Genomic DNA, 23,552 nt, shown 5'->3' with positions numbered 1-23,552 from the left:
GAGACAATTTACTGAAAAACAATATGCAGAGATCTTTCCAGGTTTTCCAGATGGATGGATAGGGTCTAGTAGTCTGAGCCTCAAGGAGTGGGTGTTAAAAAAATAAAAAATAATAATAAAAAAAAATGGAAAGAAAAATGGGATTTCCTCAAATCTCTGACAGGGATCTGGAAACCACAAACCCTCCTGACCCAAAGGGGAGAGCAGGCCAGCTGCTCACAGGTCCACAAACTGAGAACTACTTTGGAAAATGTTCTGCTCTATGAAGAGGCTTCCTAGGCTTTCATCTTCAGAGACCTGAGTTAAATTGCAGCTTAGGTCATATGAAAATGAATGTGGTGGTTTCAAAGTCCCTAGCAGATGTCTGGGAAATCAGAGAATTGCAATGCTGCTAGTGATGCAAGGTTACAGAAAGTTTTGATGGTTAATTCAAAGGCAAGTGTAGTGTCATAGAGCTAGACTCATACCAAAGAAAACTAATATATTAGATTCAAAGGATATTTTAATGTCTCAGCAGACTTCTTCGCGGGAACAAATCTCTCCCTTTGGGATTCCTTATGGGTGAGGCAATTTTGTCTGCAAGTGGAAATGCATAAGTCCTTCTTTGGCAAATAATTTCTAAATGACAGGCTAAATAAGACACCCTAAGTTGGAGGTTGCTTGCTTTTTCTAAGAATATAGTGGCTGGGATAAATTAATCAAAACCAGAGTAATTTTTATTCACTAATCCTAGTGCAAAATGAAATAAAGTAGGTTGTAGAAAGAGTCTGATCTTTGGAAAGTGAGGAATGCATTTTGGTTTCAGCTTTACTAATTAAAAATGATCTGCATGCCTCAAAATGTCACAGACATGGCTAGACAGGTAAAGAAGAGATACCAGCTTTTCTTGGTGGGTATGAGTTGATGGCTACAGAATTTACTGTACAACAACTTACAAGTAAACAAAAACATCAGAAAAACAAATTGCACTGATTCCACTTAACAACTGAAGCATCATTGCCACGTTCCATTCTAGATTTTGAGTCTGAATTCCTTCCGAAGAATTCTTTCTTTTCATATCCCTGTTTGATAATATAGGTTATTCAATTTGATTCTGTAGAACAAAAGTAACTCTTAGAATAAAGCTTTCTCAGATTTTATCGAGTCTGGGAGTAAAACTGATTTTATCTATTGTGACAAACTGTGCCTTTGGAAACATGCGAAATTAATCAGCTTGCCATCTGAATGGATCATCTACAACTTCTTAGTCTAAATTGGTGCAAGAGAGTGGAATGGCCATCTCCCATTTCAAGTGTGCCAGAGGCTTTGTTTTTGTTTGCATTCCACATTTATCTCTAACCAGAAGACCTGTGTTTACAGGCAGTCTCAGAGCAGGTTAAACTAAGGTCAGCACAAAAGCACAGCAACTTACTCTGGCTTCCTAAGAATTTTGTGAATGAAGAATTGATTAGGCCAGGATACAATATTTTGGGTCACACCGATAAGACTATCTTTCCCAATCTTGACTAAAAGTAAACCTTTTTAGAAGTTTGAAATACTCATGTTACTTATTAAAATATTATTTTAAAGTCTTTTGTCCCACTGTGCTTTGAAGCAGATGGTTGAGAAACTAACTAGCAAGGAACCTGCAGTCCTCTAGTGACATTTACAATCCAATCAGAGGAACAAACCACAATGAACAACAACAAAAACAAAAACACAGAAGCTTCATGGAAAGCAAACTAATAAAATTGACATTTAAAACATAAAAAAGTTTTAAACTTTGGAAAGTTCTAATAGAGAGCTACTCCAGATATGATACTGACAGCTGTAAAGCCCATAGACTAGGCTTGCTTCAACAAATCAAGCCCTGTTTTTATGAAGCACAAATGCAGCATCTTGTTGAATAGCTGTTTTTTTTTCAAGGATAGGAAAGCATGCTGGAGAAAAGACATTTATTGCCAGATGAACCACAGTTTCATAACCCATCTGCTGAAGCTGGTATGGCTACCTGGCAAAACGGCTAGGCTGGGCTCACCTGGGTGACCTGGATATTGCACTATCACATGGGAAGCAAGTAGAGAAACAGCAGCGAAGACAAGAGAGGTGGTGAGGCTTTTGGCAGCAATGAGGTTTAAGATAGGATTAAGCTGTTTGTGAAACTAGCTCTTAGGAGGGATGAGTTTTTTCATATTAATCCCTTAATTTCAGTCATTGTTTTTTGTGTTTTCTTTTATGCGTTCTTTGAATTTAAGTAATGTTTTTGTTTTGTTTTTAATTGACCTATATTTACTTATTTATTGTTTTGATGTTATTTTTCCTGCTGACACTGAGCTTTTGTTTCTTGTTGAGCAAAATATGCCACTTAGTCTGTTTCATTGAGGGTAGAAAAATAAAAACAATTAAATAATCACTGAAGTTCAACTGACTGCTGAAGCCAATGCCCTTGTATCCAACAGTTCAGTACTTAAAACGCTCATCCAGGATCTGTGGTCTTTAGCCCAGTATTTAGCATACTTGCTAGAAGAACAATGTCTTTGGTCTCCTTGCTGCTCATATTATTGTTCAGCTATTTATGTTAGGAAGATAAAGGAGAAACTCGGAAATCTTCTGTTCCCATAAAGGTAAATGTCTCAAAACAGAGTTCCAAAAACTAAGGACATTTTGACAAGCTAAACTCTCAGATGGTAGGCACAAAGCTGCATTACTTGAGTGATTAACAGTGAATTGAAACACATTTTCTACTCCAAGGACAAAGTTTTGCAGGAATATATGTCTAACAAGTATGTGAGCATACCTGTGTATGGATGTGAGCTGGAGGGAGAGATGGAAGGAACGGGAACTGGCATTTTTACCAGACAGTGACAAACATTCCTGTTAGTTTATATATAGTCCATGTGACCCGTACTATAATTACAATTCCAATTTCTAGAAATTACAAAACAGTTGTAGGTGAAATGCTATTTTCCAGTACGTGCCTAATCTGTACATTAAATGTATGCTTAAGTGCTGCAGCTCTAGACATACATATGACCAATTATGCATTTAATTAGTCATTTGTGAAAGCAATTAAATGATTACTCAGGCAAATAATATTTGACTACTAGGCTAGGGCTTACTGGGCATAAACTGAGAACATCCTTGAATGAATATTTATTTTGAAGTATCCATACAACCATATATGCAGTATGTTTTATTAGTTTTTTATTTCTTACGTTTCTCTTTTCTATACTATCATGTAAAATGAAGACTCACTGAAGTGAGAAACTTATCTGAGTTTTACATTGAATGAAATCAAGTTTTATGAGAGTGGAGCTAAATGTAGAACTAAAGTAATTATAAATCAGAAGAAGATCATGACACATATTTCATCTAAACCATGTTAATAGGTAAAATACCTTATCCCCTCTCCCATTAGAAGCTGTCATAGGAAACAAATGCTGTAAAGTCTTCTTAAGGTTTTATGCACATCATGAAGTTTGTTAATTAGTCTCTTATTGAGAATAACAGCTTTCAATTTCCTTCAAGTTGTTTTCCTGCCTATTTAAAATAAAAAAGTCAGTTACTTCTAGGACTTAAATATAGCAAGTGACTATAATTACTGAAAAAGTATCTCTGCAAAAACTGAAGGCATTAGGACAAAAGGAACAGGAATTTTCAGTTGAGATGCTTTTCATCTTACCTACCCCCTATATTTCATACCGATGGAAAACACTTGTTTAATCCATTGCCCATTTCCTGCTGTCTATAAAACCTCACCAAAGTGTATTCTTTACTCCAAACTACTAATGTTCAGCTGTGTATAACTACGAAGGCCATTTGCTGCAGTTCAGACACCAGAATTAACATGTAGGCTTTCCACCTAAATTTTCCTAACGGGAACTTCTCAGTTTATGCAGGCTTTGAATGAAATGGCCACAAATTTCAAGAAGGAGTGAGTACCATTAAAGTGAAAACAGAGTACTCACTGTTTTTTATTGTCACAGACAAAGCCTCTTTACTGTTTGTGTGTCCTCAGGGAATCACTCTAACAGCCGACTTTTGATTTTGCTGTCCCTCAAATAACAGAAATGCTACATGTATCTTAAATAAAAAAGGATGGAGACCACAGTGTGTCATAAAATTTAAAGAAACTCTCTTTTAAATGAAATCTGATCAGAGATTCAATTTTTTATTATTTATAATTTTCCCATTTGGCTCATTTATTTTTAATAAGGCACAGAAAAAAAGTTAAAAAAGGAAAAGAAAAACAACAACAAAAAAACACAACAGCAGGCTTTTCCAGATGCTGGCATCTTCTCTTCATCACTTTTACACAACTGTTGTCACACTGATTTAAAATGTGTCTGATACTTGTGAGTGTTCAATATCTGTCATGTTGGAATAAAGGGTCTTTTTGTATACTACTTTCTTCAGGTGATTACAGAACATGGCTATAAAAAACAACCTTTGACACACACACACAAACCCCCACAGTTTTTGGTTGGAAACTTTATACTGAGATTTAGCCTGCAGCAGATCTTCAGAAGTGAGCCAGAAACTGAGCATTTCCATTACTAACAAAAAGCAAAGGAGGCAGCAGTTTGAGGGTTACACAATTATACGAAAATGCCTTTTCTTCTTTGTGTAACCAAAAATGATTTTGCAGCAGTGTCCAGAATTTGCTTCCTATGACGTTTGGCAAATTGAAAATAAAACCAAACAAAACAAAAAGACTGAGATACAGATGTTATAAAACTGTCTACAAGCAAAACCTATTTCCTTTCCCCTCCCCCCTAGATAATTGCTCCAATTTTTCCTCCAGCTGACTTCAGATTATGTTTCTGCATAACAGATGAGAGTAGCTTCATGGTATTGACTAAATAATAGATGTTTGATCATATACTTCCTAGAAAACATGAGAAAAAAAGTCCAGAAGAAAACTGAAAGAGCTTAGAAAAAAGTAACTGACAAAAGAGCCTCATGCTCAAATTTGTGCCTAATGACAATTAATGGCATGATCTAAAACCCATCTGCAGCAAACTCACACATTCACAGCAGCAAAGTACCTTGGAAACTATGGCAAGGAAGCCAATTTGCTGTGACATAGTACTGTCACCCAGAGAAACCCGTGACTCAAAATCCAAAGGCAGAACCAGTGCACTTACAGTGTTCAACCCTTCCCTGATTCAGCTGGGAAGCGGCTAAATTTGGATCCATGCACAGACCGAAAAGTCACAGGGCAGCACAGCAGCGTGCAGCCCCGTTGCGTTTCAGGTGGGGGGGCAGAGAGAGAAGATTGGAGACAGCCACCCTGGGCCACAACTGCAGTGACACCTCTCTGGCACATGGCAGAAGGAAGGGAGACCAGGCGGTGGTTGGTACAGCCATGAGAATGCTATCACCCAGGGATTAGCCTGCATCATTATATCTCAGGTCTGTCAATCCCAGTTTTACAACAGTGTTTACAGAAGATTTGCCCAAGCCTCTTACAGGAATTGTCAGATACTTGCACCATTTTTTTACCAGCAAGATTCCGCAGACATGTTTCACCCAGCAGGACTGCAGCTGAAGCCTCAGCTGCTGTAGAGGGCTTGTACCTAGGCTGTTAATGTGTGACAAAGCATAAATATTTACATTTAACTCTTTTTTCTCCAAACATCTTCCCCTTATCTCCAGAACTAAGTAGCTGCCTTCTTGACACACACAGATGTTTTTATGGATGCTTACAAGCCACACGCTGATTTAGCAACATGCTAGAGTTTTCTCTCAATGTGTGAATTTCCACAAAATTTAAAGATAGTCTACCAGGACTGATTTTAGTGCTTCATTTACAAGCTTTCTACAGATATTACAAGATGTATGAAGGCTGTGAACTAGGAATATAAATATTTAAATGTAAGGTTAGTAACCATTTCTATTCCATTTTCTCTGCTTTCAAAGAAAACTATTTTGTTATATGAATCAGCTTATCATTTGATAGATCCCAGCACAAGAAGGATGTTGATCTGTTAGAATGGGTCCAGAGGAGGGTCACAAAGATCATCAAGGGGCTGTAGCACCTCTCCTATGAAGAAAGGCTGAGAGAGCTGGGGATGTTCAGCCTGAAGAAGAGAAGGCTCTGGGGTGACCTCACTGCAACCTTTCAGTACCTGAAGAGGACTTATAAAAAAGATGGATAGCAACTCTGCTCAATCAGATAATGACAGGACAATGGGGAATGTTTTTAAACTAAAAGAGGGGAGATTTAGATTAGAGATTAGGAGGAAATTCTTTACTCGGAAGGTGGTGAGGCACTGGCACGGGTTGCCCAGAGAAGCTGTGGATGCCCCATCCCTGGAGGTGTTCAAGACCAGGTTGGATGGGGCTTTGAGCAACCTGATCTAGTGGGTGGCGTCCCTGCCTATGGCAGGGGGGTTGAAACTAGATGATCTTTCAGGTCCCTTCCAACCCAAACCATTCTATGATTCTGTTTCTATGATTCTATGAAGCCGGCCCTGCTGCCCCTCAAAAAACAAAACAAAACAAAACAAAACAAAACAAAAAACAAACAAAAAAAGCAGCAAAGCTGGGACTCTGGGGTTGCGCTCCAGCTAATATCCTTCAGAAAGCTTCAGAAAGCATCCTGGCCAAGGGCATGAGGTTGTAGACCTGTTATCTTATCCAAGGAAGGAAAACAAAACTTTCCTTCAGCTTTGGGATTTTATGGAAAATCAAGGAAGGACAGATGGAATTACATAGGAAGGGAGAGTGTAAAACAAAACACAACAGTGATGACACTGGAACGAGTAAAATCAGTGTGCCTAGGTGCTCCTAACTAAACATAAAGATTTGGGATAGAAAGGCGTTTTTTTCTGAAGTGTGCTCTTTTCAGGGTGTGGTTTCCACTGAGAAAAGGAGATTTTTTAAAGTAAGTGTTACCATACACTAAGTATTAGCCCAGACTACTTTCTTATTAGTCATGAAGCCAGTCATTCAGGTATTATAAAAAGTTTAATAACATCTCGGCTTTACTTAAAGCATTAAAGAATACAAATCTGGCTTGATTTATTCTCTTAACTTTTCCTGCTGATATACCCAAAACCACTCACAGGAACCTAAGACTGGAAATGGACTTCTCCAGTCTCTCAAGATCAGATCCCACATCAGGATAAATCTTGTCATAAACTGATGAACTCCATCTAAAAATAGGTAAGATTTATGTCCCCATTGCAGCGATGAAAGGCAGCTCCAGAGCTCTCCTCCCTTGCTGCTGGAAATCATCCAGTTTCCAGATAACGAACATCCCTGACTAGTTCCCGCCTGCTAATATGGGAGAAAAGTGGTAAAAAGCACTACTCTTTCCAAAGGGAATAAGCTTCAGTTTTAAAACAGAGTGATAGGATTTGGCTTTCGCTATAGATGAAATTACAATTGCCTGATGTGAAGGATGCATGGTAAACAATTAATCTGCCATAAAGCCAGTTGCTAGGAAGCCATTAACAGCACACTTTGTTGATGAGAAACAGTGGCTCTACAACAACATTTGGTTTGGCTGGCAAGGACTCATTTATTCAACAGACACATGGCCTGTTTGTTGTTCATTTTAGGAAACATCAGCTTCTGCTCCATATCAAAAGCCAAAAAAAGATATTATTTTTTCATTTTTCATGTAATAGTGTTTGTTTTTTTTTTTGAAATGACAAATGGTTAAAAAAAAGTTAGTGTTTGTTTCTATTTTCTACAAATAAATGTTAAATAGAATAACTTTGGTTTTGTTGATATACCCCTCCATAAAAACTCTGCAACTTTAACACAAGGAACAATAACCTCCTGCTCTTCCTTGTTTATCAAAATTCACATTATTTGGCCTAAAAAACCCAAAAGCTTCTTACTTTTTCCTCATCAGATTTTAACCCCCCCCAAATCTAAATCAACACTAAAATAACATTATTAAAATTATTCTAAGTTAGGTAACGATAACCTGGGTATATAACATCCGATTTTACAGTGCACTACCTATATTTTTACATCCTTACAAATTGTATACAATATATTTTATACTATAATCTGTAATATAGTGTATCAAAAAATGAAAAAGAAAACAGTGAAACCTTTCCTATAAAATTAACTGCCTGTTTAATTTCAACCTCTTCATAAGCTCATATGGCAACACTAATAAAATCGTTGGAAACTTCAGCTTTTCTGAAAGCATTGTAATTTTAATTTCGTAACATTAACACTACAATAATATACTATGCTTCATTCTATATCCTGCTTTGGGTGAATTTCAGTCAAGAAGCACAAAGAAATAGAGCATACTGAATTTTTAAATCTATACCAGCCTCAGCATCTGTAGTGTTTAAGATATTCACATCATATCTAAATTTTCAGAATTCTGGAAAAGAGAGATAGCTTTAGAGTTTACTTCCACATCCCCACTTGCCTGATTTCCACCGCTGCGTAGGTCCAGAGTTTTGACTGAAGCTCATTTCTTAATATTTAGCTAATTTAAATGCTAATTAGACTAATTTCATGAATAAGACGTGGTAGGAATTTATTAACAACTTTGCTGCTATTGCTTTATGTCTACTGAGAAATTTTCTAAAACAGGTCTCAAGGGACAGTAGCGCATCTGTTACCAGTTGAACAACTTGGATTTTTTGTAATACTAAACTTTAGAGCTGGTAATATATTGCAGAGGAGAAGGAGGGATGATTTAAATTTTTCCAGATCTAGCACATCTTGGATATAGGCCACTAATGCAGTAGAGGCTTTATGCTGTCCTGCACTCATCTGCTTCATGTTTTTTGCTCTGAGTTTTATATATAGTGGAAGAAAATGTACCTTGTCTCTGTCTCCCATTATCTGCTAAAGTCATCCCATCTGATGCTACAGTTGTTCTGTCTGATGTTATTGCTATGCATATAAAGAAGTCAAATCCTTTACCGCAAGTCTAATCTTGTGATAGACTTTGCGTTTTTATTGAGTCCCATTGAGTCAGTGAGGCTTCACAGAGGAGACAAGTCAACTAGCAGACAGAAAAATGGATGAGGTGATCTCTTTGGAAGAACAGTCTTGTTGTTTGTTTGTTTGCTTGTTTTATTTTGTTTTGTTGTTGTTTTTATTTTTGCAGCATGTACTGTTGCCACAGTCAACAAATTACTTAAGCAGATGTCACATTTTCAAGATGTGACTATTCACAAGCAACAGTTGTTCTTGGGCTTAGATGACTCAATTTTCCTCTCAAAAAGACCTACAAAGAACTTCCGCAGAACTTTATAAGGAAGAAAAAGAGGCTTTGCTAAAAACATGGCAAATGGTAAAAAAGAGTGTCTTTCTCCAGACTTGTGTGGCTCTTTTAAGGCTGTGTATGTCAGAGCTAACTTTCTGTTAAATTATACCCATGTCCCACAAACTCTGGGGTGAGGCTACTTTTCTCTTCCAAATTCCCAAGGCTATTCCCCAGATAACACTGACAAAGACACCTGGCTTCCTTTTACATGTCTGGACAGCCATACTCAAAGCAGAATACCTTTTCTACACAACACTATTATTATTTAATGCTGCCTGTCTGCTAGGCACACAGCACACACCCTCCTCTAAATAAATGAAGTTGCTGCAGGAATCACAATGCAGTCAGGACAAATGTTCCCCTGCAGAAACAAGTCAACAGGCAGTATTGTAATGCAAAAAAACAAACAAACAAACAAAAAAAAAAAACAAGCATTTTGCACTGGGAAAATAAGTTTTCTCTGCTAATCTGGCTAGTAATTAGCTGTTCGACTTAAAATACCTTTTTCTTTGTGATTGAGGTCTAAGGCTTGTTCCACTCTAAACCACCAGTATTTATGTTGTGCCAGCTTCTCTGATTCCTACCCCATTAACTTTCGTACTTTGTCTTAAATTGAATTTAGCACTTAAGAAATCTGATAGCACTTCAAATGATCAACTCAGTGAACTCAGTGTATCTCAATAAATGCAGTAGATCTGCCAACAAGCATGCACACCTCACAATGTTGAGCCTTTCTTACTCTTCCAGTATTCCTCATCCACAATTTTCCTGGAGGAGAGGAGAAAATATTTTGTATCTCTTGTGTCACCTGGGAATCTCAGTTGAGATTGACCATGATGAAAGCATTGGTGATAAAATTTCAATGCCACAGGGATATTTGTATAATTTTACTGACACAAAGCATAAACTCTTGCTGTCTTTTGCAAGTTTTTTATGACAAGGAAGCTGTTTGTTCATAGCTGTTTTGACTTCACTGAGCAGAATATACTGTCTTACAGTGAGGAAATGGTCTTAAGAGTGCAGAAAATTTTAAACAGAAAAGTTCTGCTAAAAAATAGTTTATTTTGGACTCTGTTCCCCCCTGTGTAAGCTCCCATGGTTGAATTAGTCTGTGAGTATTTTAATTTGCATATAGAGCAGCAGCCCTCAAAGAGCCATCTTAAATATCCCCCAGATTTGGAGGAAATCTGGATTCAGGTCCATCCCTTCTGTGATATATTCAGGCAGCTCAAAGGATTGCAGGCATCTTATTATTCTTAAGAAAAATACAGTTCATACATGACTTTTGAGGCCACATCTGTATCTAGATACTTAATTCTGATGAACAAAAATAAAATCAATGGCAGATAGAAAGCTAAATATCTTTGTGGATCTGGACCTCACTATTTCTTTGCCTTAGTTTTCAACCAGTAAATATTACTCTGCGTGGCAAAGGAGCCAAGCGGGTAAGCATTCTACAGATAGTGAGTGGTGTGCTCAAGTGTAGCAGTGGTGGGGGCCATCCAAACATTAAATCATAATTAAAAGGGGATACGAAGGAATGTAAAGGAGGTTAGGTGTACTGAGAATACCATTTATCAGTGACAAAGTTCCAAATCAGTTTACCATGACTTTAATTTAGTTTTGTACCTCTTACATTTTTGTATAAACTTTCATTTCTGAAAGCTCAAAGTGAATGTAATTCAGTTTACAGGTATTTAAAATGGAGGTCAGTACTCACTTCTACGTGTTGACAGGTCTGAATGAGTTTCGCCAAAAGAGTTTCCAGTTCAGTATTCCTCTTAATAAGGTTGGTGAGGTTACTCTCCAAATTTTGCTGTCAAAATGAAAGAAAAGAACACATTAGTATTCTGAAGAATTTAAAATTTAAGTGAACAGTTGAAAAATGGGTGTACTTTCAGGATCTGAATTATGTAATTACACAGGTATCAACACATGACATTCATTTTGATGTGCATGGTTAGATATTTTGTCCATGAATCAAGCATGGCAAGACAAGAAAGCTGAAATGTTCGTGGTAAGAGTTCACCACAAAATACTTTCTAAGGACCTACTAGAAACTAGATTAAGCAATCTGTTTTAGTCAGTGGAAAAAATAACAGAGTAAGTAGAAGTCAGGGAGGTTAAAAATGCTTTACCAGAAAAAAGTGACTCCTTGTTCCATGCTCTTAGTCTGACATTTGAATTTAACAACCTGCTGCTAACTGAGGTCTCCCAGCATGTGCCCCTTTGGGATCACACTCATAAGGACTCAGTAGTGGGACATTGATCACACTGCTGGGGCATTGATGTAATTGATTTATTTCCCTACTTCAGTACAGTCAGATTTTTGAATAAATAATTCTAAAGAAAACCATCATTTCTAAGCACAAGAATAAAATATCTACTCGCTGATTGTTCTTGAGAGACAATGTTGTGGCTTGTGCCTGTGTTTATCAACCGATTATGGCCACAACAAATATCCCCAACTGTGGGAGCTAGCAGTGCTTTCTGCCTCCCAGATCTGAAGCCACATCCTGGCCACTGTGCAATTTCATGTGAGACAGAGATCCAGAAACAAATGGTTCAGCCTCCTCCCTCCCCACCCTACCCACAGGAAGGAAATGCAAGTGCATGAGGAAGACGTGGTCTGTGGTGGCTGTGACCTGCTCCCTGATCTGGCTGCTCTGGGACTGGGACCATGCAATGCACCCTGGGACTTGCAACTACCAGCTCCTTGCTTTTTAGCATAGATCCCGTGATAGCTGCTGGTTTACATAAAAGTCCACCTTCTGGAAGCATAACATGCAAAGTTTCCACAAAGACAGAATAATTTCTAAGTATAACTTGAGTAAATAGAACAGAATAAAAAAATACAGTCCATTAAAAAGAGTCCTGACTGTAAACATTCATACATTTCAATAACTTTGGATATATATATTTCATATTGAAAATCCTGAGGACAGCTCATATTAGAAGCTTTTCCTCATAGTTATTCACCTGTTTAAGTATGTGAGACTAGTACCTTGCTTAGTATTCCTGACAGGCTGACAATCTCTGCCTTTTAATTGTATGTTATCCTCCATCAGTCCCCACTAAAGTGATCTAGGAGGTGCTGAACAAGAATACCAGAAATGGGCCCTCCTCATAAAGCCTGTAGTGCCCCTGCAGAACTCTTCTTAATTTCAACCCTGCTCATCTTTTAGTAATAGATGAGTGAATAGATGAGTGAAATGAATTCATTTCTCCACCCTCCTGCTTTTCCCCGCGATATAGCTATTATGTTACTTAAGGCCCTTCAGCTATCACTAACTCTCCTGACTTTTCATCCTTTCATTTTCCTCCATCCCTACCATCTCCACACACGTATTTTATGTGTTTTTAGGCACTGTTACCTCCTGTCTATTTCATGCAGTTTCAAAATGTCTTGTGCTTTGCCCTCCCCTTTTGCAGCCATGCAGTCTCCTTACTCTTTCTTGCCTTTGGCTACAAGCGAATGAAGCTGGCAGTATTTCACTGCTGAACCACGCATACTTTGGCGTTTACCAGAGCCGAAACTGTAAACACTGGAGGAGCTAGTCAGTCCTGTCCCATTAAAGACATCACAGGATTTTGATGGCTTTATGTATGTAACTCTTTGGAGAAGCGTGATGGGTGTTTGAAGTACATAATTTGGGCATTTTCTTCCCAGCCCAACCATGCGTATCATGTATCACAAACTCTGGCTGTAAAAATACCTTCTACATTGCATTTATTTTATAGCCCATTAAAAACAAAGAGTAACAAGAATGGGAATTCTTTACTGAACAGTTTGAGCTGTATCTTATATTTCCAAAAGCAGTACTGTGAACAATCATTTAATTGCAAAGGCATGTTTGCCATGCTGTTAGATGTCCCTTTGCAGGGCTGAGACTCACATGCAAAGTCTAAATACCATATATAGTTACAGTATCAGAAAACCTTTGTCTTTAAAAAAAAATATTGAGGGGATCCAAATGTGCAAGTAGTCTTGAAATTATATTTATGCGCCTTCTTATTGCCTATGTATTTATTATGTGCATGTTCTGATATATTTATACCAAAAGATGTAAGATGAAAACTGTATACTCTAGATTGCCTAATTTCAACTGTATTTTTTGACACAATCAATGTTAACAATTAGGGCCAATACATACTATGAAGAAAAAATGTTCTCAAAGCTGTTATGGAATTTGGAATACAGTGGTTTTAAAACCTTTGTCTTGAACAAAGCCCATTAGTACATGAAGAATAAGAATTTGCATTGAAACAGAAATTTATTTACCCATAGGTTTATTTTAAATCTTGGATAAAGATTTTAGAATATTTTTTCTCTCCAATGAATATAAACATAAGCCAATATATATTATTATGGTTTCAGATGTGTCTCTTGATGTGGTCTGTATTTATCAGTCATAAAAATACAGGATAACCATTACACTAGTGAGTTGCCTTACAAAAATTAGAGAAAATGCATTCAAGAGCTCTTAAACAGTGTTATTTTCAAGCTGGAAAGCTTGGATTTTTTTCACGGCAGTTTGGTAAGCAAGAGATTGGGGTCAAGAAGTATCAGAATTTTGTTAAAATTCTGTTGAAGAACATCAGTTTATATTAATGCTTTACCAAATAGTAAGAACTGGCAGATGCTTTCTTAAATGAATGTCAATCTTCCCGATTTCACTAGGGCAAGTACTGAATGTCATTTCTTAAAACTGGGTTAACTTGAAAATTTTAAAGGTTGTTAAAATTCAATCAACTCTTGCAGTATATTTACCTGAATTTTCTTTTGGCGGTATCTTTCTCTAGCTTTTTCCCCTGTTCCATGCACATATGGACCACTGCACCACTCTGGCTATCACACAGCATTCTGGAGAAAGTGTGTTCCCAGATTATGATGAGTACATGTGAAAACAAGTGCCAGAATAAGTTTATTCAAAACATCTTCCTTCCCCGCACCTGATATTCTATGGCCATTCTCACAGGTGAATTACAACAGTATTTTGGGAAAATGTCTAACTAAATCATAATTACTGAAACATTTTAACATGCCTTTCCTTATCTTTTTTTTTTTCTTTTTTTTTCACTTGCCAATTTTCTTTGTCTATTAAAAGCTGATCTTAGAAATTCAGGGGATGACTTTTAAAAAGAAGGACAAGAGTTGCTGTACATTATCTCTGTGAGCAGGTTTCATACATGTTAACCCTGTGAATAAAAACTGCTCTCAAAAGCCAAAAAAAAAAAGTCAGGCTGAATGCTTCACGACTTACCAATGCAGACCTAGCCTGAGATCTTAAAAATTCATGTATGCTTCACAGCTGTTTTTTACAATATCCAGTACAAAGTGAAGAGAATGCTTACTGTCCATTTAGCACGGTCTGACAACTGTACAACATAAATATTCTTATAATCTGGGGATAAATCCAAGTAGATGGAATCACAGACATAATTGAAAAGGACAGTTGAGGATGATGTTTCATTTAGACTCTGCATGCCTACAAAATGATATGATCCAGGGACTGGAATCTGAAGTTGGAAAAATTAATTCTAAAAACTAAAGGAATGCAACTCATGACTGGATGTCTTCTTTAAGCTGCTGTCTAGCTCACAGTGAAGTCTCGGTCTTTTTGCAGTAATGATTGCGTGAGGCTCATGCCCTGATTGAAGGGGGAAGTCAGACTAGATGATCATAATGGTCTCTTCTGGCCTTTAAATCTATCAGTCTATGAAAACCAAATGTGAACCCATGCCCTTTGCCAAATCAACAGTCTCACGCAAAGCATTGCATGTCTAAAATAGGAGGTAGCACAAACAGATAGTCCTAAGCTACTATATGGGTTGAAAATGCTGTCAAAATAAATTACTGTAAGCTTCTAAAGAAGAAACATGCTGAGTTGTGTACTCCTGACTTACGTCACAGCAGAGAGAGCAACATCCCTGAGAATTCCTCAGTGGCATTTTTCTGCTCCATAAATATGTCTACTCAAAGGGTCACAAAAGAAAGCTACAGCTATCAACTACAATGAGATTTTAAATTCCATTTGAAGTCACTTTCCTTTTCTCATTAGAGGTATTCTTTTTCCTGCTACTGCTAAATATAAGTATTCATTAGAATTTACCACTTGAGAGCTTTTTCAAATTAATGCATTTTGTTTGTTCACTGGAGTGCTTTGAGAGAGATTACATATTTTCAGACTTGATTGGTTAAAGTGTGTGACCAAAAGCCAAACAATTACATAACAGTAGAAGAGAGATTAGGAATAAAACACCACAAAGCAGAAGTGCGATCAAATTCCATTTTAGTCAAGCTAGCAGGGGAACCAGAGTGGTGATGACATGGCAGATCAGACTTTAGGATATGCAGACTCCCTGTAGATCATAAATACGCACCCTGTTGCTAACAAAGTCCATGCGACTACATCTTCACTGTAACTATTTTTCCTCCTAACTCGAAGAAGTTATACTTGCATATGCTCCAGTTACATTTCCACCTCGTTGCAGTGACGTACCCTGTGAACCAGGCCTGTTGCCTCTAGGACTTGCGTCTAATCTATTAAAAAAGTTGCCAATCAATTCCAGAAGAACTGTCAGAATATTAAGCATGGTTTTGAGCCAGGTTTTGGGTGTATGTGAGTTTAATATTTCCTTTGGTGTTCTTTATTTAAAGGGGCATACCAGGTGCACATGGAAAAACTTAAGCCAATTTTTATTCTATGTACTTGTTCTGAAACAGATGACTGCTCTTCTGTAGGATACACATGCTCGACCCTGTATTTCTTAAGCCAGGGAATGGTAACATTTATAGTTAATACAAATGATTGACCTCAAGTCTCAAATGTGCAGAGCTTGACAACTGCACTCCACATTTCTACGTGAAAAGAAATAACAGCTATGATGTTGATACACTCCTGTGGACTATTCTTTTTACCTCGAGTGATTACAGTATATCACAAGGAAAGACCCTTGAGATACTGCTCTGTTAATTAATTGTCCAGGACTATTATTATTAAAAGTGCAATAAAAATAGCTGCATTTGAAGTCACTATGGCTTAAACAATATTAACTAAATCAGGTCTGTTGCTATATTTCATAGGAATGTAGCCTTTTTTTTTTTTGTTAGCTCTTATTTAAAATGCAACATTGGGAAAAGTAAATGAAATCCAAGCATTTCAGATTCTTGACCACACAGAAACCTTATTAACTGAGAGGACAATATTCTAAGGAAAGCCTACAATTGTTCTCTCACTTCTCCGCAAAGCTATACCCTCAATATAACATGGGTGCCTGCCATTTCCAGCCACAGCTCTGGCCTTTGATTCAGGTACACTGCTACACTACCCTGCCTTATGAGTTGCTTTGCTGAAATGCTCTTTAGTCTTCCTTCACTGCTTCTTCTTCCCTCTTCAGAGCATAAGAGAAATTTCACAGCTGTGGCCTCTGGGGAAAAAGGACAGGATGAGAGCCATATATAGCATGCTATAGCAAAAGTTTTCCTTTGATGTGCTGTAGTAGGTTTGGGAAAGAAACAATATATGTACTTGAGGACTGTTATAACTGCAATAGAGACCATGATTTCGAAGAACACAGGCCAATGGAACTGACACTGATTAGTTATTTTCTGTATTATAATGTGAAGTGGATGTACACAAAAAAAAAGTGGGGGAGGAAGGAGGAAAGAACATAGAGAATAACTTGTTTTCTCAGGGCATTCAAACTTCTTATCAAAACTTTGTCCCAAGTTAGACAGTGACAGAACTAACTTTAGGATAGGCAATTTTTAAAAAAGAAATTCCCATTTCAATCAAAATATAAGATATCCAAATGTTGGCTTGGCTGGGATCTTGGGGAGTTAGTTCAGCCCTGTTTCTAATGAATAAATAACCAAAGTAGGACTAGGATAATAATCAGGAATCAAGAAAGACATTTAAACATTTGAATAAATTTGAAACTATACCAGTTTTGGAAGAACATGTGAGCTATTCAAGGTGTGCAAAACTGTACATATATTTGAGGCACAAATATATTTGACTTTTTTTTTTTCTTCTTCTTCAGTGCAGTAGTCAAACTGGAAGCTGAAGTGTTAAAAGAGCACAGCAAATACCAGACAGATTGCATTTAAAGCATATCATTAAAGACTTATTGAGGAGAGCTAGACAGTTCTCTAGCTTATTCCCTATTGGCTAATCCAATGCAATGAAGGGGGAAAAGGAGAACTTGAGTGGTTGTACAGCTGTCCTGCTGCATCCTGGCTGCATCTGCTTCTAAACTCCCAAGACATGGGACGTATTTGAACCCAGGAGTTCAACAAGAGCTCCTGCTCATGAAACGTTTAATCTAATCTTGAGCAAGCAAGATCTGGGAAGTATTCATTCCAAAAAACGAACTTCTGAGTTTTGCCATAACTAATGACAGACATTTATAGGAAGAGAAAGCAAAAAGTTCATCTAAAGAACCACAATTTATGCAGTGTTATTAAAATCCTGGCTTCTACAGATGTCTACCAAAACATTTTTGAAAGTTTATATTTTATTTGAGAGGTTATATTATGGAAAAAATCTGTTTTTAATCAATCAATACACATTACTGCATTTTGCGGTTGAAAAAATTCCATTTTATCTAACCAGGTATGTATAAAAAGCAGTTCAGTATTAAGCTAAACTGGCAGGTTAGGAAGGACAGCTGGATAGGCAAGCAGCAGAGAAAGTCAACATGGTGATTTGGTCTGTGTTAGGTAGTAGACCTGTGGAGCTGTCATAAACCTCATTCAGCTCTTTCTGCTGGCTTGTGACAAAGCTGCCATTTGAGGGAGCTGCAACCACCTGTATTTGTGTATGTTTCTCAGCGTGGCAAACATCACTTTGTAGGACCTCTGTAAATTGCCTTCTTGAAGGTATTAGAACTCCATCTCCTCGCATGGCTGGAAGGGCTGGGATGCCTGGGGAACACACTAGTTTTGTCTGCTACTGGTGCAGCATGCAGAACTTTGGCTGAGCAGACCACCTGAAGGGATTTATTAAAGAAATGGGAGTCAATTTCAGTGCAATTCCTCTACAGAGAGGAAACAGGTATATCTGTTCCCATCTGTTGCTCTGGCTGCTGGTTTGGAACCATATTGTCACTGTCGGAAAGCCCAAGTAAAGGCAAAGCGCAGCACTTCTTTGGGAAATCCATCCCACTGTTCAATGTCATGGTACATCAGGCAAGTGGCAACCAAACGGTCAGCCAGAAAGACCCAACTCTGACCTAGGGTGTATCATAGTAAGAAAAGAACCATTTACCGTTATGTTTTATAGTATTTTTTCTTCTTAAAAACTATCCAGGATTTTGCCAAGAATTACACCATGACTTAGTTCTTCCATTCTGCTGCATGCTGGTTCTGTGCCACTGAAGTCATTGGTGGCTCGATCTTTGCCTTCCAGTGGAATAGGCCCCAGCTGCAGTAGGTTACTTGCAATAAAAAGGTTGTCATCCTTCCAGTTTAGTGCTCATTCTGGCACAAGCTCTTCACTTTGCTGCCTACAGTTAGAGCTAGATCTAGACAAAAGTGTAAATCTCTCCGTTTTCTTCTCATTTATCCTATTTCCTAGACAGTATACTAAAATACTATACTATATTGAGTAAATGCCCTGAAAGAATTTAATGTGGTGAACTTGAGTTACTCACACGTTTAAAGTTTAGACACAGGCTTAAGTACTTCTTTGAAAAGAAGGCTTAAAGAGTCTTCCATAATACTTGCAAATCTGGGCTGGTAAAATAATTTATCAACATTATTCTGTTCAGAACTTTTGACCAAGCACCAGATCTTTAATTTAGGAGTCAGGGAAATAATCTTTGATTCATATTGCAGCTACAGATTTGTTATTATATTTAAGTCTTAGATTTTTATAAGTTGCTATGGATAAAAACAAAGAATAATGTTAAATAATCTTAGTATAATTGTATTCCTCTGGAAGGAACTTACTAAAACGTAAAATGTGATGGTGGTGAGCTGATTTTAAATCAAGTAGTGAGTATAAAGTGCAGAGTAAAAATCATGATTTGGAATCAGATTTTGTTTCATGTTTCTTTTGTACTCTGGTGAAGTTTATTTTCTTACTTGTTTAACTCTTATTTCCAATACTTCATCAAAGATCATCTCCAGATTTCAAACCCACTGACCACAAAAAACCAACCAAACAAAAGAACAAAAAAAAACACACACACAAAACAAAATAAAACAAACAAACAAACAAAACCACAGGAGCTTTTTGTTGGAAAACCAGGTTCAGGTGTCAGTATGATTTAAATATCAATGCACTGGAAAAATAGCTATGACAAAAATAGCATTCCATTTTGCCTCATATTTCCAACTGATATATGAAAATAAAGCATACAAAGAAAATAGCAGGCAGAAATATATCCTCTCTCATTTAATGTACAACACTAAGCTTTTTCTCCCCTTACCTCAGCAGTGGACCCAAAACTATTCCCAGACAGCCTCATCTCCCTCACCACTCTTACTTCAAAACATGTACTTATTTTGCCCCTGTTGCTTTGGCCATGCTGTGGCCTGCCCAGCTTCTGTAATGATGCACCCTCACCTCCTGCTAGATTTCATGAACCTGAGTTGAACCCAGTTGCTGGCTCCTGCTTTGCCAACCGTGCACAGTGCCAAGAGTTTCTGGGTGGAAGGACTGAAAGTAACTCGGATGCTCAGGGAAGTACCCTGGGGCTGAGAGGTGCATGCTACAGCCAGGGAAGTCCCCAAGTAAATAAGTGCTCTGCTTCCCCTCCTAAGATATTACTTTTCAATCCTTATTGGACTGCACATTCATTCAGATTAAAATGAAATAATCAATTCAATGTTAATCAAACTATCATTTGAGGAGCCAACAATTCAAAGACAGATTTTTATTTAACAGCCTTTGACGATATACATTTAAAGTTTAAAAAAAGTAATCAGCAAACCAAAAGCAAATATCCTATCTGGAGGCATAGATTTGCACAAATCACTTATTTCAGCATTGCAAATAGTAACAGATGTGCTTCATTTTACTAATATGAACTAATTAATTAGTATGAACTAACAAATTGCTCATTCTAATATGAACAATTGCAAGGGAATACTTCAAAGTAGTGAATTTTAACTCAGGAAGGCATGATTGCAAGATTGTGGACCATATATTTTCATAGTTTCTTTTTACTATGTTCTTATGATAGTAAATCATTTGTAGCATACCAAACCATTAACGTAACTCAAGCCAGTTCTACTTTGTCAATATTTGAGGCACTGTCATTATATTTCAGATATTATTTTCAACTTTTTGATTCAGTTTACATACAGCTCAAAAGCATATACAAGGTAAAACTTCCTCTCAGTAAGAATTAGTGGACTGGGACAACACTTTTCAGGTAGTATCACAGAACTTTGATCATTTAAGATATTTAAAACATTATGTTAAAAATTAAAAATTCTGCTGTAGGTTGTCAAGAAGCTAGATTACACCATATGAAATCAAAGGAGATTTTTAGTAAAAAAGTGTGAACAGAAACCCAAACATGCGCACCTGTAAGAATTCACACTCAGACTATACAAGGGCATGCTCATGTATCACTGTTTTCATTTGTAACATTTTATTTTGCACTGCAGCTTCTGAGATGGAATTTTCCTTTTTTTGTTCTCTTCACATTTCAGATTCTCAGCTGAAAGCTAGAACCCTCAGGAAAGATCTACATGTTCCTTTCGTAAGTGAATTAGAAGAATAAATAAGAGAGCCACATGTGCTAATAGCAAGAGACTTTGAATATTTTAGTAATAGAATAAGGAAAAGATACTTTCTCTTTGGTCTTGGTTAGAATATTAAACATCCAAATTTGCGTTAGTAAATTTGGCTTCAGAAATGAGAGCATTTCATGCATAGAGAACCAAAGCAATTTTCAAGTACATATATAGCCTTGAATTTCATAAATGCTCAATTAAGAACAAAATACTTATGAATAACAGAGAATAAACATGTTTCCACCATTGCTTTTCTAGAACAGCAGCAAGAGATATGTATAACCAAACTCTTCTTTAAAACCTTAAAAACTTAAGAAAAATCAAGATAATTTTAAAAAGCCATTTTTCTGTTACCTCTTCTTCCTTCAAAAATGACGGTCCTCTAGAGGAAATCACGTGACAAATGAAGCCTTCTAATTTATCTTTGAACAATTTACATAGAATTTTAGCCCCTTTCATCTTACCCAGTCCAGCTTTTCTAAATTAGGGATGCAGAAGTGAGCTGTTCTTACATGGTCTCCTCCTCATCTTCACATCAGGTAGGCTAAGAGTTGGAAAATGGAGAACCAGCCTGCCTGAATCCTCCCATGTATCTTTGGCCACTCTTCTGTAACCATTTACCATGATAGGCATTCGGGCAGTGAAAAATACATGCCCCTGCATTATGGTGAAAGACTAGCAATTTGGAGACATACAAATCCAATTATTACTGGAGAAAGAGAGGGAGTGATCTTAAGATTTCATTTGACACTTTTAAATAATGTGACCGATTTATGCAGACTACCTCCAGACAAATTATTCATTTGATTTATCGCAGCCTTTGAAGTTTTCCATATTATCAAGGCTGGCAAACTTTTTCCACTGAAAACAAGCCACAGTTGATTACGTAAGTATGCTTTTCATAGTACTTTGGGAACTTATAAAAACTGTGAGGCCTATGGAAATATTTATTTGGAGCCTTTATTTAACTAATTTAGATTTTGATCTCAGACAAAGTTTTCTTGGGAGAGAAGGCATGGACTTGATTCACCCAGTACAATACTTTAGTTTTGTATGTATTTTGCTTATCTGTTCTTTGTGAGAGACAGGACTACAGTCTTTGTGAGAAGCACTTCCTCTTTAACTATATAAAACATGCACAAACAAGCATGCACTTACATAGGCATTCATACATGCACTGTGATATGCAAAACAAGTGCAATGTGAAGATGTAGAAGGTGTACAAAGTGTTCTCTGATATTTCTATGCATCAGTAGCAATAGCATTTGAGGTCTCACTACACTAATTCAGTGTTGAGCCTCATTTTGTACACTCAACAGTTTTTAGAACATCCCATGAAAATATACCTTTTATTTTTTTACTTTATTCTGTATTAAGCATTTTTATTAGTTAAAAGAGCTGTATCTATAATCAAAGCATTGATTTAAGTGTGCCTCTGTGTGCGTGTGCATGTGTACCCACGGATATGCGTGTGTATTAGCAAATTCTAGAGTGAAATCAAGCTACAGATTACCCTGGGCTCTTATTCTAGCTCACTGAACTCTGTGCCTGTATTTTGAGCTGATTTGCCCAGTATGAGCTGATTTCAACTATGCAACTCATTCCTTCTTTGGAACACTATAGGGTCATGCTGTAGCGGGCTTACGTGGCAAGGTTTTGGTAGCAGAGAGCTGCAGGGGTGGCTTCTGTGAGAAGTATCCAGAAGCTGCCCCATGTTAGATAAGGGCCAGTTTCAGCAGGCTCCAAAGGGACCCGCCACTGCACAGAGCCGAGCCAGAAGCGATGTTGTTTGTGCCTCTGTGAGAGCATACTTAAGAAAGGAAAAACAAAACAAAACAAAAACAAAAACAAACAAAAAACCTGCGGCACAACAGCAGCTGGGAGAGTGAGGAGTGAGAAGCAGCCCTGCAGCCCCCCAGGTCTGTGCAGAAGGAGGGCAGGAGGTGCTCCAGGCACGCAGCAGCAGTTCCCCTGCGGCCTGTGGAGAGGCCCCTGGTGGAGCAGGCTGTCCCCCTGCAGCCCATGGGTCCCACACGGAGCAGATCTCCACGCTGCAGCCCGTGGAGGAGCCCCCGGTGGAGCAGGTGGATGTGGCCTGGAGGAGGCTGCGGCCCATGGAGAGCCCCCGCAGGAGCAGGCCCCGGGCCGGAGCTGCAGCCTGTGGAGAGGAGCCCACGCAGGAGCAGGGGGTCTGGGGGGAGCTGCAGCCCACCCGTGGGGGACCCATGCTGGAGCAGTTTGCTACTGGGGGATGGATGGAGCCTGTGGTACGGAGCCATGTGGGAGCAGTGCCTGAAGAGCTGCAGCCTGGGGGCAGCCCCCACAGGCTCAGATTGGGAAGGACGGCATCCCTTGGGAGGGACCCCACGTGGAGCAGGGGCAGAGAGTGACCGTGAATGAGCAGCGGAGACAAAGCGTCAGGGACTGACTGCAGCCCCCTTTCCCCATTCCACTCTGCTGCTTGGGGGGAGGAGGCGGAAGAGGGTGGATGGGGGAAAGGTGTTTTTAGATTCTTTCCTTTGTTTCTCATATATCTAGCTTGTTAGTAATAGGCAATAAATTTTACTA

At 38.0% G+C, this 23,552-nt stretch overlaps 1 protein-coding gene across 5 annotated transcripts in view; it reads right to left on the bottom strand.

The window, feature by feature from the left end:
• MID1 (midline 1) overlaps positions 1-23,552 on the bottom strand; it is a 241,450-nt gene that overhangs the window by 33,889 nt on the left and 184,009 nt on the right. For all 5 annotated transcript variants that reach the window (XM_040533853.1, XM_040533871.1, XM_040533845.1 and 2 more), the window contains exon 3: positions 10,953-11,048. In XM_040533853.1, the coding sequence (XP_040389787.1) occupies positions 10,953-11,048 (96 nt within the window). The remainder of the gene's footprint in view (positions 1-10,952; positions 11,049-23,552) is intronic.

This window comes from Cygnus olor, chromosome 1 (genome assembly GCF_009769625.2).
Source record: "Cygnus olor isolate bCygOlo1 chromosome 1, bCygOlo1.pri.v2, whole genome shotgun sequence".
NCBI lineage: Eukaryota > Metazoa > Chordata > Aves > Anseriformes > Anatidae > Cygnus > Cygnus olor.
The sequence above is the reverse complement of the archived record's forward strand: the minus strand, read 5'-3'. Positions and strand labels throughout refer to the sequence as shown.